This window comes from Hyperoodon ampullatus (genome assembly GCF_949752795.1).
Source record: "Hyperoodon ampullatus genome assembly, chromosome: 9".
Classification (NCBI taxonomy): Eukaryota; Metazoa; Chordata; class Mammalia; order Artiodactyla; family Ziphiidae; genus Hyperoodon; species Hyperoodon ampullatus.
The window spans coordinates 102,891,224-102,907,039 of NC_136922.1; the positions used below are offsets into that span (position 1 = coordinate 102,891,224).

Below are 15,816 nucleotides of genomic sequence, written 5' to 3' on the forward strand. Positions count from 1 at the left end.
GCTGCGCTCCGCCCTCAGCCCCGCGGCCCCCGGCCGCCCCTCACCCCTCTGGTGGCTGCTCCAGCGAGGCTCGGCAGCCCGGCTCTCCAGCAGCAAGTCGGCTGTGCTGTGAGGGGGGAACAGCTCCTGCAGCCGCGCCAGGTCTCCAGTGTACAGGGCGTTCTGCAGAGCCATGTCCCGGCACAGCAGCGGCGAGCGCTGAGGGGCCTCCCAGGCTGGGCAGGACCGGGGCCCCCAGGCCCGGCAGGTTGAGGCCGAGCGGAGGCACCCCAGACGGTGCCCCCAGTGGGGAGGGGAGCTCCTTCTCCCTGGCATGGCCAGTTTCAGGGAGAGAGAGCCCAAGCGGCAGGACGCAGGGCGATGCTGCTGGCAGACTGGGTGGGCAGTTGCTGGACCCAAGCCAGGCGCAGGTCCGGTGTGGGAGGGGCAGGGAGCACACAGAGGCCACGCCATAAATAGCCCTTGAATAGCCCGGACATCCTAGCTGTCAGCTGCAGGGAAGGAGGCCTCAGGCTGGGGCTGGGAGTTAGGGTGGAGCCCTCCAAGCCTGAGCTTCACCCCAGAGCTGCATGCAGCAGGGTTGAACGGACCACCCAGACCTGGTATCCAATCCACAATTTCAGGGGTAAAGGAAAACGGAGCCCAGAGGCGGGGAGGGCTTTGGCCAAGGTGTGACACCTTGTTGCAGGGGTGGGGGTGGGGGTGGGGATGGGGGATGGGGCTTTCAAGCTGCCCTTTTCTCCCTCGTTCTCATCTATCCTGTGCTTCACCACGCTGGCCTCCAGCGGCCGGGGCTCTGATCCCAGAGGGAGGGCGCGTGGGTACCAGATAATTCCTCCTGCCTTCCCAAATGCCACCAATTAGCCCCGTACCTTCCCACTTCCAAACGCAAGGGAGGGGGACAGCAGGGACCAACGGCAGAGAACACCCCACTCTGTGAGGAATCCCCTCCAGGGGTTCTCTGGAAGACGGGCTTCTGTGCAGGGGAAAGAGGGCTTGGCCTACAGGCAGCCCACCTCGGTGCTGACCCCCCCCGTCCCTGGGTGACCCCAGGGTCTCCCATGGCATCGCTACCTGGAGAGTGAGGAGGAGGTGGCTCTGCCCACTGGGGCACCTTAGGCTGATGAGACTACTTCCACTCGGGGAGATGAAAAGGAGAAAGGGGAGAAAGGACATTCAAAACCCAGCCCCTGGGGACCACTGCCCAGCACACGGCCTCCTTGCTCCAACCCAGCGGTCTCCCCTCACCTGGCCCTCACGACACTTAGAACACGCTTTGACCTCAATTCACACACTCCTTACCTGGCTTCTTCGGAGAGAACCCTGGGGCTCCCAGCCCTCAGTGGCATGGTTGTCCCCTGCTCCCCGAGTTCTCCGACTCCAGCTCCCACGACAAGGGGAGCCCGCAGGTGGACCTCCACCGGGGGCAGGAGGCTGTGACCCCTGCAGCCCCCCGCGGGTCAGAGCAAGCAGTGCAGAGCTCGGGCAGGTGGGTGGGGGAGGGCTGGTGTCCAGAGGAAAGTGGTGGAGCATTCGCAGAGAAGGCACTGGATCTCCCCGCAGCCCTTGCTCTGGCCACAAACGCCTGCCTTTCCCTACAGCCTTTTTCCCCAGAACCTTCTCTTCCCACCTCACCCCGCCCAACCGCTGCCCAAGAGCCCTCACCTCCCCGACTTCCCAGACGCTCCTATAGAAATAACCAAACCCTAGAGTAGAAGGGACCTTGTAGATTAGCTGATCCAGCCTCTCCTCACTCTGCAGGCAGGGAAACTGAGGCCCAGAGACAGGAAAGTACCGTGGGAGACCACAGGAGGTTCGTGCCAAGTGGGGCTAGAACCAGGGTCCGCTGGCCCCCAGACTCTGGCTCTTTTCCTTTCCATACTTACTATAGACCTTCTCTCTCCCCTCCCTCCTCTTTCCCTTTCTCTTTCTTTTCTTGTTTTTCTCCCTGAAATACCTCGAGGAGGAAGAGAGCTGGGGAGACAGGACAGAGGAATGACAGGAGGTGAAGACCCAGGTGGGGTCTGGACGGGAGGTCGGGGAAGGGGGGTTGCGAGACGGAGGCTGGGCGCGGGCAGGGGCACAGAGCCAGGGACGGGGAGCACGGAGGTGGACAAAGAGGGCAGGTGCCCGCGGCGTCCGGCCGATTATCCCTCTGCCCCTGGCCCCTTCGCCTGTGGGGTCCCAGCCCGTCCCATCGCTAATCTCAGGCAACCCGGCCTCAGCATCACCTCCTTTTTTTCTTCTCCTTTGCCAGTTTGGCTTCCTCGGTGGCGTCTTGGTCCTTGATAAGGTTCATCCTCTTCTTGCCCAGCGGGGCCTTGAAGCACCAGTCCTGGGTTGGAGGCAGAGGAGGAAAGGTAAGTGCACGGGGTCTGACCCCCGGCCCTGCTTCCTGGCCCTCCCCTTCCCTGGAGTCGAGCAGCTTTCAGTTCAAACCCCAGATCCACTCTTTAAGGTCTGCGTGACCTTGAGCAATTTCATGACCTCTCAGCCTCAGCTTTCTCCTGTATAACGTCAGGAAGATCACGGGGCCTGCCTCACGCGTTGTTGGAAAGATGGTGTGAGTGAACGCTTCCACGGTGCGCGGCACAGGGCCGGCACGTCTCAGGGAGCCCTCTAAGTGTTGGTGAGGAGCATGGAGGGTGTGACTCCGGGCTCAGAGCCACTCCCATTCCCTCACATCAGGGTTGCCTCCACATCCCAGGGAGAAAGGGTGACCAAGGAGGGGCAGAGGAGGATGGGGACCGAGATGGACCAGACGGAGCCCGGACTGCGCAGGGCAGGCCGTGCATAGAGCGCGCTGCAGCGGGTGGCGGGCGGGAGGCTGGTGGCGGTGTTTGAGGACAGAGGGGACGGAGGCTGAGGCGCCTGGAGGCCCGCAGGGACGCTCACCTGTATCCGGATCTCTTGCCCCACTTTCTTCCTCTTCTCCACCTGGAGGATCTCAGAGTCAAAAGTCTGATTGGGATGTAGGCTAGCAAACCGGTTCTTCCACAGATCTGACCGTGGAGAGGTTGGAGTGCAACGGAGTGTCAGGGTTCCAGGTGCACACACGCACTCACACACACATGCACAAATAATCTCACACGTGCGCACACGCACGCTGCTCCACCTCTCCTCACCGAGCTGCCTGACACTTCCACCCAGACCACAGACCAAGGCCTGATCCCAAGGCCTGTGGCCGCAGGATTCAGACCCAAACACATAAGGCCCCCGACCTGGGGAATCACACCTCACACCCCTCTCCCCTCGGCCTCCACACCCACACTCTGACACTGCCACCTCATGATACACGGCACAGGTCCGCTCTCCCCAGGACCAAGGTCACCCCAAGACCCCACAGGCCTGGTCACTCTTCCCCAGCCCCTCCCCTCTCACTTGTGCACTCCTCGTGTCCGGCGTTAATCACAGGGATGGATTTGGAGGACAGCATTCTCAGCATCGTATCTGCTTCCTGGAACAGAAACATCCTTCGGCTTTTTTTTTTTTTAAAGATTTCTTTTTTTTTTAAATTTATTTATTTTTGTTTATGATTCTTGGCTGTGTTGGGTCTTCATTGCTGCGCGGGCTTTCTCTAGTTGCGGCGAGCGGGGCTACTCTTCATTTGCGGTGTGCGGGCTTCTCATTGCGGTGGCTTCTCTTGTTGTGGAGCATGGGCTCTAGAGCACGTGGGCTTCAGTAGATGTGGCTCATGGGCTCAGTAGTTGTGGCTCGCGAGCTCTAGAGCGCAGGCTCAGTCGTTGTGGCACACGGGCTTAGTTGCTCCGCAGCATGTGGGATCTTCCCGGACCAGGGCTCGAATCCGTGTCCCCTGCATTGGCAGGCGGATTCTGAACCACTGTGCCACCAGGGAAGCCCTAAAGATTTCTTTTGATGTGGACCATCTGTAAAGTCTTTATTGGGTTTGTACAATATTGCTTCTGTTTTATGTTTTGGGTTTTTTGGCCCCAAGGCATGTGGGATCTTAGCTCCCCGGCCAGGGATCGACCCCACACCCCCTGAATTGGAAGGTGAAGTCTTAACCACTGAACTGCCAGGGAAGTCCCCCATCCTTCGGCTTTGACGCCCTCACCTCTACGCATCACAAACTCTGGCCCTGATTCTCCCAAGACCAGCCTCCCACTGGGAATTCTCTGAGATTCTGTCCCTGACCGCTTGGTCCATGAGTCCAGGCAGTGCCTTACCCCCTTCCTGGTCATTTCTCCCTTCCTTTTCTTCTTCTTTTTCTCTTTTTTTCTCCTTTTCTTTTCCCTTGCTTTTCTTTTCGTCCTTTTTTTTTGCTCTCCTGGACCTGCACCTCCAGTTCCATTTTCAACTGTGACAAACAAGGGAAGATGTTTCAGAGAAGACCACGGGGAGTTGATAGGAGCAAGAGAACCAAGGGCCTGAGCTAGAGGTGGACCCAGGACCCCAAAGGCCCAGCGTCACTGGTGGGATGCAGGCACTGACTGGGGTCTAGGAAGAAAGGGGTGCAACTGAGGGAGCGCTCTGCTCAGAGCTGCTGCTCTCCCAGCCCACAGGGGCCCTGGAGTCACGGTGCTCTCACCAGACTTGTTTCCTCTCGCTGGCCAAGGGTGTCTTCTCCAGCTTCTTCTGGGTATCCCCTCCTCCCCATGCAATCACACTGGCTACGTACATCTCCTCCACCACATCTGCCTCTACTGAGGGTGGCCTCTCCCCCTGCCACCCTCAGCTTACGCTCAGCACTCTCTGTAACCTCAGATTCCACCTACCATAGAAAGTCTTCTATCCCCAGCTCCACGGTACCTGTTCTGGAGTCTTGTCTGTAAAGATCAGGTAGGATCCACCTAAAGACTCACCTGGATAATCAGGGAATCGGCCAGGAAGGGCACTAAATAAACATAAAATGGTTGGAGACACAGATGGATGGATGAGTGGATAGTTGGATGGATGGATGGATGGATGGATGGATGGATGTGTGGTTGGATGGATGAACGGACAGATGGATGGATGGATGGATGGGTGGACGGGTGGATGGATGGGTGGACGGATGGGTGGAGGAACGGAAGGATAAATGGATTGATGAATGGTTAGATAGATGGGTGGCAGAAAGGGTGGGTGGATGGATGGATAGATGGATAGAGGGAAGGATGGAGAAAGATGAAGGACCAGGGAGATAGAGGGAGAGAGGGAAGGAGTGGATAGTTACAGGATAGAGAGGGGAGACTAGTCAGGGGGCGTCCCTGGATGCTTTTCCCATCTTATTCTGGCATTTTCTCTGCCATCTGGGGAATGGGAAGTCACGTGTGGAGCTGTTCCTGTAGGCTGGGGGCCCCAGGTTTAAACCAAGTGTGTCAGCAGCGTATCGGGGCGTGGGGCGGGAATGGAGAAGAGAATCCAATCTGGACCAAAGGACAAAACAGAAGTGGGGTTAAACGCTGGGGTGAGGAGGGAAGGAAGGATTCAGGGCTGGGTCAGCTGAGGCTGCGGACGCTGACCGGCACCCGATAAACCCCTGTCGGAGTTGCCCCTTCATTTTCTCTTTCATGTCGGGCCCTCCATCTCCCTGCGGGCATCGTGGGTCTTCACCACGGCCGACTGGAACTCCTCCTTCTTCTCCGTCTGGAGGAGTCTCCGGACATCCTCCCCGAGGCTGGACGGGGAGACAGAGGGGCTCAGGGGTGGGAGTGGGGAGGCCCGGCCCCCGGCACACAGCCCCGCACAGGCGAGGCCTCGCGTACACACCCACACGGAACAGCGGGCAGGCCTGCAGCAGGAGAAATTGTGTTTGGAGCCCGAAACGCTCTGCGTAAATTACTCTGATAATGAGTTTGCTAGATGCATCCGGGCCGGCCCCCCTGCCCGCTCCCCCCAGCACACCCTCCCCTGTGAGCCTCCGGGCCCCACCCCCGCACCCCACCCCCACCCCACCCCCACCCCGCCCGGCAGCCGCTCTCGCAGCCACTTTCCCGCCTCATTGGCTCCCAAATGTATTTTAAATATCACTCTGCGCAGAGACAATTACTGAAAACGCTGAGCTCACACTGTTGACGGGCCCGGGCGGCCGGGCTCATTCCTCACCCACCTCCGTGCCACGGCCCCCTGCCCTCGCCCCACCAAGGCCCGAGCCCGGCCTCCCTCTGCCTGCTCTGGCCTCCTGGGGGTCTAGCGCTCCGTCCCCCAACGAGCTCGGACCTCCACTCCCACGCAGCTGCCGCCCGGCCCCTCCCTCCTTCTAAGCCGCCCTCCGCCCTCCTTGGAGTAGCCATCCCAGCCCTTGTCTCCGATTCCTCTGCGCCCCCAGCCCCCTCCCCTCCCCATCAGCCTTTATCCGCCGGGCTTCTGCAGGCTCTGCCCACGGTCAAGCCCCCTCTCAGGGATCAGGCCTCTCACCCCTATCATGGCCTTGCTCTCCTAGGTCAGCAGAGACGAGCTGGGGCAGCCCATCACAGAGCAGAGGACAGACGAGGCTCAGGGAGCGGGTCTGTCCCCCCTGCCTGGACACGCACCCCGCTACCGCCCACACTCCCCGGCATGCGCATTCACGCTCCCGTCACCTTGTTCAGACTTAGCCATCCTGCCTGCACAGCAGAGGAGAAGCGAGTCTGGGGCCCCCAGAGCAAGTGGCCCAGTCTGGTGTGAAAGGGGTGTGTCCTCATCCCAACTCGGCCTCCCGCGCTTCTCCCAGGGGCTGCAAGAGCCTTGGCGGGGCTCCCACTGGCTTCGCGGCCGCCTCCCTCTGCGGGACCCCCCCACGGCAGCCTCTCCTGCCAGCTGGGGGACCAGGGGCCCAGATGCTCTGGGCTACTATCCCTCACGCCGCCCCACGTGTGAGTTCCTTCCAAAGGGCTCTAGAGAGGGAGGGGCGGAAAGGGACGTGGCCTGGCAGTGGCTGCGTGCTTCTCCCTCAACCAAACCCTGAAGGATCCCTCAACCAGGGACACTGGCCCCAGCCTGGCCCCACTCCGCTCATTCCTACCCCAGTCCTGAGTGGAGGGCGGTGTGGGCAGGGAGGGGCTGTACAGGGCCGGGGGGGGGCGGGGCACTCACCATGCCCATGAACTCCATCTCCGTCCGCCGGTCCTGCTGAGTGCGTTTCCTCTGCTGGTGGCCTTTCCACACCTGGGGAGATACATGGTCCCAGACACTCCCCATACTGCATTTCTGCAGAGATGTCAGGGGCAGAGCTCTGGGGAGGGCACCTCCAGAGGACAGCTCACTGGCAACTGCCCCCCTGAGCAGGGAGAGCCCAGAGCGGGGTGGGGCCCGTCTGCACCCAAGGTGTCCAGCTCCAAGGCTTTGTTCCCTCAGCACCCCCTGCCCCGGAATTCCCTCCTTCTCATCTCCACCCTCTAACCTGCTGTATCTTTTGAAGCACAAATCAGAGTTCAAGTACCACCTTCCCCGAGAAGCCCCCCTTAATCTCACTTCTCAGAATGCCCCCCAGCATTTGGAATAAATGCTTGATTGCACCCAGGCACATAGACGTGGGCGCTGTAGGGACTGTGCAGCTCCCCTACATCTTGGGCACAAGGAAACTGAGGCCAGAGCCGGGACGTGGCCTCTCCCAAGTCCAAGGGCCGTTCGGTGCAGAGCTGAGACCAGGGCCAGGTTTCCTCACTCCTCACCCAATGCTCCTCTCCCAGGCTGCCGGCCACTCTCGGACCCGTGGACACCCCAGTGCCATGGGGTGAAGGGTGGGCGCTGGGCAGATGCTGCCCCCGTCCCGCTTCGTCCTCCTGCTCCTGTGACTGTGACTAGCACAGGAAAGGCCCCCGATGACTAAGGGCCTCTGATGAGTGTACTGGGGAACCCGGGGCCTGGAACGCAGTGTTTCCATACCCTTGATGTCTGACAAAAGAGACAAGAGACTTGCTTTGGCTCTCAGGGGGAAGGGAAGCTCTAGCTTTGGGGCTGACCTTCGTTCTCCAAAAGCTTGTTTCTGCGCTTCCTGAGGGCGAGGACCCCCCTGCTCATCCATGGGGGAGCCGGACCTGGGTACAGTCACCCAGATGCAGGGGACTCAGACTGGGGTTCTCTGGGTACTGATTTATAACCTAAAAATCGACCTCATTTGGAGAGGATGTCTGTTCTCAGGGCTGTTGCTTGTTAGTTGCTTGGTTTGCTTTTGCATTCTGGGGGGAAAGAGTTCTAAGTTTCCTGTATTGGACTAGGAAACAGATGCTTCTGAGGCTCTGGGACTTGAGAGACAAGATGGGAGAGGAGATTGATTTAAGAGAGAAAGATCCAGCAGCCCTAGGTCAGCAGTCCTGGGCCCTTTCTGCCCTGGAGTTTTCTAGGCAGCCTCCAATCTCCTCAAGCTGGTAACCACTACCGCCCAGAGTGAGCCGGCTTAACAGCACCTTGGGAGGATGCTAGAGGGGCCACGCCCCCGCGCCAGGGCAGACAGCAGGGCTGCCAGGTGACATAGGAGAGGCACGCCCGCCAGGACAGTAAGAAAGCACTGAGAAATCTAGAGACAGAGCTGGGTTTTCTGTAGTCAGGTGGGATGGGGTGTGATTAACGTAAAGGGTGACCCCAGGTGGCACAGACCCCAAAGACACCGGGACCTCTTCCGTTCTCGATTTCGTTCATCATGTCTCCTTTTGCCTCAGGAGGCTCAGGATACATTTTAGTGACTCATTTTTAAGTCTTAAAAGCTTTTGGAATGATTGTCTACTCTGTTCTGCTGCCGGATTATGGATCTTTCTCCCCTGATTTTTTTATTTTTATTTTTGTATTATTATTATTTTTTAATTTTTTTTGGCCGTGGTGCAGCTTGTGGAATTTTAGTTCCCTGACCAGGGATCGAACCTGGGCCTTCGGCAGTGAGAGTGTGGAGTCCTAACCACCGGACTGCCAGGGAGTTCCCTTTCTCCCCTAATTTTAATGGTCTTTCTGTTTGGGGGGCTTTTCTGGTATCCCACTTCAAGTCCTTTTGGGGATAGAGATGTAGAATAAGTAATAAACAAATAATATACAAGTTTATTGACTGATGAAGGTCTCTAGCTTAATATCTAGTCGTGGGGCAACAGAATCCAAGCACCTACATTTCTGTCATCAATTGCTGAGCCAGGCAGGCTTCCTGGAGGAGGCGACTCTACCCTGACCTTCCTCCTGGGTGCGGGGAGGGTGGGGGTGAGGGCGGTGGGGGGTTACCTTCTGTACGATGATCGCTGCTTCGTCCTGACTGAACCCGGGCCGCCCTTCCTCCCGAATCTTTCGATCTCGCCCCTCCTCTTTCCGAACCTCTCGTGTGAAGGTGGCTCGAAGCCTGCCTTGCCTGGCCCGCTCGGCCCTTTGCGGTAGGATTATGGCCTCCGTCCGGGGTAATATTGGAAAGCTCTGGCCAGAGCAGGGGCAAAGGAGGAGGAAATGAGGGAGGGCTTGCATCCAGGAGGGCAGCTGGGAGACCAGCCCCCAAAAGACATCCCGGGGTAAGGTTTTCCCAGAGCATCTAGGTGCACAAGTCCCATCCCTCTACCTTGGTGTTGGAACGTTACAGGGAGCATAAGAGCAGCCATGAGGGGGCCAGGGATTGCCCAGAGAGCACCCAGAGGTGGGTAAAGGGCAGGGCAGGGCCTCTGTGTCCTGCAGGGTGGCAGCTCTGCTCCTGAGGGCGTCTCCCTGACTTACCTCCTCAGAGAACACTGGCTCTAGTCTGGACAGGAGCTCTGCCAGCATATGCCCTCGCTCCCTCAGGACGCTGGACTGCTCCAGCTGGAAGTATTTGGGAATTGGAACCTCCAGGTCTGCCTTTGGGGCAACATGGGGGAAGGAGGTGGGAATAAAAATCCAGACCGTCGGAGTCCGCAGCTGGTGCCCTCCAGGTGAAGGTGCAGCCCAGGGATGCTGCAACGGTCTAGGGTGGTGGGCGGGAAGGGGGGGTGAGGGATGCGTGTAGAGAAGGGTCCCTTCCCCAGAGCAGAGCCCTGGTTCTGGAATGAAGAGTCCAAGGGAAGCCTGACCACAGGCAGGGGCGGGCAGGGGCGCTGTGTGAACGTCTGGGGCCCAGCCGGGACTGGCCCATGCAGGGGTCCCTCTCCCCACCAGGCCTTCTGCCCGCCCAGTAGCCCCAGCCTGAGAGCCAGGGACGCACTTTGCCCTTTGCCCTCCCATCACTTCACTCACCCCTCAGACGTGGTGCTCACTCTTCACACTGCCCTCTGTGAGCTGGTCGTGGAATCCAAAGAACTTCTGGAGGATCTTCTGGAGGGGGCTGCAGGTACAAGACCGGGGGACACTTAGAGGATGTCCTGGAGGCAGCATGCTTGGGGACACCGGCTCCCTTGTTAGCAAGCCTTGACCAGGGCAGAGTGCAGGTCAGCTGTGGCTACCTCCCTTGTGAGCATCAAATGAAAGAATGGGCTTCATCTGAGGTCACCCTGTAAACTGGGAGGCTCTGGGTGGATAGCAGTCCTAAAGGCGTTACTCCAACTGTACCTCTCAGCTGGAGACCCTGTATTCCTTACTGCAGAGCGAGCCTCCTTACTCTCATATGTGACTGTACCGGGCACATGGCCACCATGAAAGCGCCGAGTCCTAACCACTGGACCACCAGGGAATTCCTCACTCTTCTCCCTTAAAGTGCGCACAAGCACGCCTGTTTCCCTGGGCTCTGACAGTAGTTCACTTGCTTCGAGTAAGCTATACCCTCGTAAAGAATGACATTAGGAGTAGTGTGTGGGGCTCAGTGGTGTTTGGGGCTCATTTTGAGCCCTTGTGGGTTTCCCCATCACTGCTCCAGGCTCATGAGAAGGCTCTTTGGAAAATACGAAACACAGCAGCAGCCCGGTCCTGGCCAGCTGGGGTGAGCTTTTAGCTCAGTGTCCAGTAGGGACTTATGAATAAGTCATATATCATTTATATATAAGGCATGGGGCAAAGGACAGTGGGAGGAGAGAGGCGGCAGCAAAGGGCAGCCAGAGAGGACTCCTCAGGCATAATGCGCCTGCAAATTAATTACCCCAGGATCTTGTCGAAATGCAGGTTCCGATTCTGCACTCTGCGCTGGGGCCAAGATCCTGCATTTCTAACAAGGTCCCCGGCATCACAGATGCTGCTGGCCTCTGAATCACACCTTGAGTAGCAAGGTGTGAAACACAGCGGGAGCGCGGAAGAGCCGAGGTTCCTGGGCCACGTCTCCCGAGCCTGCCCTTTTCTGGCTGTGGGACCAAAGTGTGGATAATTTGTTCTCATCTCTCGGCATCTCCATGGTAGGCTTGACATAGGAAGAAACACGTGTGAAGCATGTAGGGCCACACTTCAGCCATCATTACAGTGAGCCTTTTCAGTACAAGAAGCTGAAATTACAAAGGGAACGTAAGGGATTTTAGACTGTTCACTAAACCCCACCCCTTCACCCCACTGCCTCAGAGGCTGAATGAGAAAGAAAAGGCAAATGTGGCCACATGTTAAGTGGTGAATCTAGGTGCAGGACATACATGGGGTCATTGTACATTTTTGCAATTTTTTTCTATGGATTTGAGATTTTTCAAAATAAAACTGGGAAAGAAAAGTTAGGAGTCTCAAAAACATTCTCACCAATTTGTTCTGAAGTTAAGGGGAAGAAAGCATTAGGGGGAAATAAAAACATCTTAGGGATCCCAATCGGTTATTTAGAAGCTGGTTTGGGCCATTCATTTTTGTGTCTTGAAGAACAGACCTGTGTAGCCCCTGTGCCCGGCACAGGACAAAAATTATGGTGTGCTGGAAACGGCATCACAAAACCATGGCCTGCAAGAGTAACACGCATGGAATTTCAGGCCCAGAGAGGGCATGATGGAAGCAGCTAGCAGTAGACCCAGGATTCTAATCCAGACCAAGTCGGACTTCATCTCACTAAGAATGAGAACGTTGTACATTTACATGTACACTCACATGTCCCTCACGGGGCCCACCCAGAAAGCAGTTTTTTTGTTTGTGGTACGCGGGCCTCTCACTGTCGTGGCCTCTCCCGTTGCGGAGCACAGGCTCCGGACGCGCAGGCTCAGCGGCCATGGCTCACGGGCCCAGCTGCTCCGCGGCATGTGGGATTCTCCTGGACCGCGGCATGAGCCTGTGTCCCCTGCATCGGCAGGCGGACTCTCAACCACTGCGCCACAAGGGAAGCCCCCAGAAAGCAGTTTTTAAAGGTCTGAATAAGTGTTCTTCCACCTTGGGAGCCAAAAAAGTGATGACACCCTTGCCCCCTGTCACACCTTGCCTTCACCCATCCCTTTTTCAAATCAACACAGCACGAGGAAGCAGTTCACCCTTTATTAAGGTCGGGCCCCAGGTCACTTGGAGCTGGTGTACTTGGTGACGGCCTTGGTGCCCTCAGACACAGCGTGCTTGGCCAGCTCCCCCGGAAGCAGCAGGCGTACGGCTGTCTGGATTTCCCGGGACGTCAGTGTGGTTCGGCCCGAGTACTGGGCCAGCCGGGCGGCCTCGCCAGCCAGCCGCTCAAATACATCGTTCACGAACGAGTTCATGATGCTCATGGCCTTGGAGGAAATGCCGATGTCGGGGTGCACCTGGAGAAGCGGCAGGACCAGTCGATTAACACGGGGGCTCTGCCCCAAGCCCCAGCCCCAAGCTGGGGACTGCAAGGCCCCCTTACCAGCCTCTTTCCAGAGGTCGAGAGACATGGAAACAGGGATTTATTTTTTTACTACTATATCCAAGTTAAAAAAAAATTTCTCCCAACTGCAAGAGATAAGCGATGCTACCTCTCTATTTTCATTTAATGCATTTGCAGAGTGTTCCATAGTATGGACGAATCATAGTTTATATTATACATTCCTCTCTTAATGGACATTTAGGGGTTTTGTTTTGCTATTACATTGTGTTATAATAAATATGTCTTTGAACAGTTGTGTGAGCACAATGAGCGTTATTCCTAGAAGTTCCTAGAGGGCTTGTGCACATAACTTGGTAAATCGTGACCAAATTATTTTCCAGAGAGGACACTCATAGGACACAATCTCAGCACCAGACTGGGGGTAAGGAGACCTGGCTTCTGTGGCTGTCCCGTGAGTCACCGTACTACCTTAAATACGGCACTTTCCTCTGGGCCTGTTTCTTCTTCTGTCACAGAAGTTTTTGAACTAGGTGACCTCTAGTAAAACAAATGGTAGGGACCTCGTAACAGTCCTAAAATGTGAGTAGGCGGATTTTTGCTTCTCTGTGAGAGGCAAGTGACTGCCTGATGAGGCACGTCAAGCTGGTGGTGGCCACGGAACTAAGCCCGGGCCCCTGCTCTGCCCACCGCCTCTGGTGCCCCGGACGTGACAGCCGGAAACCTGGGCCTGTACCGCGTGGGTTCAGCCTGACCCCTGCGTGTTGTCTTCACATCCTGTTCCCCTCAGGGTTGCAGAGGAGGGACAGCGGCCTCCCACCACCACACGGGGGACACACGCGGCAGCCCAGCCCCGCTCCAACCCTCCCGGCACGAGCTCTGAGCCGAAAAGTTAGGCCAAGCTGCCAGGCTCACTGATATCTGCTCCCACCCCCGCTTTCTTCAGGACACTGGCGTCTTCTCTGCTGCTGCCCTTTGGCCGATCCACATGGGTGCCGGGCCCACCCCACGAGAGCATTCCAGAGACCCGGGGATTCAGACTGGAGACAGGCTCCAGTCTGCGGTCTCATCTAACAAGGGGTGAGGCTCAGGCAGGTTGGGGAGGCTGAGGGCAGGCAGCCCAGACACCCCTCCCTCCTCCCGGCCCCGGCTCTGCTGAGCAGGGCAGTGTTTGAGGCCAGGTTGCCCTGGATCCTCTAGACACACTGGTTGGGTACATGAGTGCCCCCAAATGCCTGCCAGGGCGAGAGTCCCAGGCGTAGGTCCTCTCACAGGTGCGCTGGGAGAAGCAGGGCACACGTGTGGGTTAGGGGTGGGACTAACCCCCCAGAGCCAGGGGGACCAGACGTCCGCTGCTGTCAGGTCATGGGACTCAGTCACCCCACCGAGCCTTTATGTACCTGGGGTTCCTTATCTATAAGGTAGACCAACCCCTTAGCCCCCCAAAGACTGAGTGCCGCCCGTCTGGAAGGCTTCCCCGAGGCTGTAGTAGTTCACACGCACCGCTCCGTGCTCTAGCCACCAGTAACTAGTACCCTCACTCTAGCCACCACCAACTAGTACTTCTCGTTGTGCCGGCGTATGTTTGGCACCGGGTCACCTTCAGCCCGGCACTCTTTTGTGGTCTTCCTTTAACTACGTTCCACCTAACGCTCCACATAATAATCTGGTCTGTCCAGAAGCCTTGTGAGCCTCTGGACTGTGGTGGGAGCATGTTTGAAGGGTCTCCTGCACATCACAGGTCAGGACAGACACTGAGCGGCTGCAGGGACCTCTGAGATTAAGTGCCACACCCTCCAGAGGGGCTCGGGGGCCTCAGTGCCGCGAGTAAACTGCGCCCCACGCTCTCCATCCGGTGCCCTTTCCAGGCTCTTTTGCCAGCGCCCCTCACATGCTCCTAGCCCCCGCTCTCACCTGCTTCAGCACCTTGTAGATATACATGGAGTAGGTTTCTTTGCGCCGGCTACGCTTTTTGGACTTCTTGTCTCCAGAGCTCCGGCCCCTCCGGCCCCCAGACTGCTGTGGCTGTCCATGCTCGGTGCTCATCCTCCCGGCCCTCCTGGTGGCCTCCTCTTCCGCTCCTTGGGTGAACTTTTAAGAAGTCAGTTGCCCACCAGGTGGGGCTGGGGGCCAGCACCTGGGAGCGGGGGAGGGGCCTGGCCCAACCCTACCCAGAAGGCGCTCTGGGTTAATCCACGGAGCCTGATTGCTCCCTCCTCTCCCCCAGGGATTTCCCATCTCTGAGTAAGAAGCCCCCCACCAGCCCCCTCCCCCACATTATCATCTCCCATCGTATTACTCACCGTCAGAGTTCATGCCCTGCACTCACGGCAGCTCGCTCACGTGGCTGAGCGCTGGGGTCAGGAGGGGCACAATGCACCCCCCAACCCCCACCCCCGCGGGCCCTACAACACAGCTGGAGAGACAAGGCTGGTTCACACGCAATAATCAGGGGAGAGTGAAAGGGCGAAAGTATGTGGAACAGAAAGCTCAGAGGAAACTTAGGGCTACAGCGGCCAGAGAAGCCTTCGGGGAATAAATGAGGATGTGAAGCTGGCCTGGTAGGATGGGTGCAATATAACTGGGGAGAAAGGAGATTTTAGCTGGGAGGAACGGAAGAAAGAAATCAATGCGTGTGGTTACAGGGAGGCTTGGACTGAAGGCAGAAGATGGAGCAGAACCCAAGCCCAGGCTGGGCAGAGGCGGCAGGAGCCACAGCTGGGAGGGCCTGACAGGGAGGGTGTCCAGGTGGGAGGACTGGAGGAAGCGGAGCAAGAAACACGGGCGCTCCCCGTGAGAGCAGGTGTCACGGGGTCCCTGTGGAAGTTAGCTGCGAAGGGAAGGGCAGAAAAAGGCGCTGTTGCATGGAGAAAGCTGTCTCACTTGGCACCTATGCGTGAGCGAGTATTTCAGGTTCTTGAACGCTGTGATTAAAGAAACCATGAGCAAGGTGACAAGTCCAGGCTGTGGGGAAGAGGGTTTCCCAATCAAGAGGTGGGGAGGGAGTGAAGACGAGCATCACCTGTCTGGGGGAAGGTGGGCCTGAGCAACCACCAGCTCACCAAGCCCCCCTTTTCCCAGTTCCAACACCCAGCTACAGCCTAGGGTTTGGAGGACCAGGAGGGCAGTTTTTAATCCAAAATAAGGCCCTAATTTTAGGTGTTCGTAGAAATACGTATTTTTTGGGAGTTTTAAGCATTCTTTTTTTAAATATATAAATTTTTATATAATTAATTAGGTTATTTCTTTCGGCTGTGTTGGGTCTTTGTCGCTGCACGCAGGCTTTCTCTAGT

At 57.4% G+C, this 15,816-nt stretch overlaps 2 protein-coding genes across 2 annotated transcripts; both read right to left on the bottom strand.

Annotated features, from left to right (window-relative positions):
* Positions 1–293: 293 nt before the first annotated feature.
* Positions 294–11,179, bottom strand: DRC11L (dynein regulatory complex subunit 11 like; the record flags this gene model as incomplete). Its single annotated transcript, XM_079711886.1, is given in 15 exon segments — positions 294–491; positions 2,232–2,335; positions 2,896–2,937; positions 3,382–3,457; positions 4,188–4,212; positions 4,260–4,318; positions 4,771–4,855; positions 5,463–5,523; positions 5,526–5,617; positions 6,482–6,545; positions 6,683–6,815; positions 7,015–7,086; positions 9,124–9,309; positions 9,601–9,720; positions 11,045–11,179. Coding segments are annotated over 15 exon segments (1,422 nt in total). The 3' UTR covers positions 294–323.
* Positions 11,180–12,208: 1,029 nt separating this feature from the next.
* On the bottom strand, positions 12,209–14,729 carry H2BK1 (H2B.K variant histone 1). Its single transcript, XM_079710861.1, has 2 exons — positions 14,438–14,729; positions 12,209–12,479 (listed from the first exon to the last, which is right to left on the bottom strand). Exons 1-2 carry the CDS (start codon positions 14,567–14,569, stop codon positions 12,243–12,245), a joined length of 369 nt encoding a protein of 122 aa, XP_079566987.1. The 5' UTR covers positions 14,570–14,729; the 3' UTR covers positions 12,209–12,242.
* Between the last annotated feature and the right edge of the window lie 1,087 nt (positions 14,730–15,816).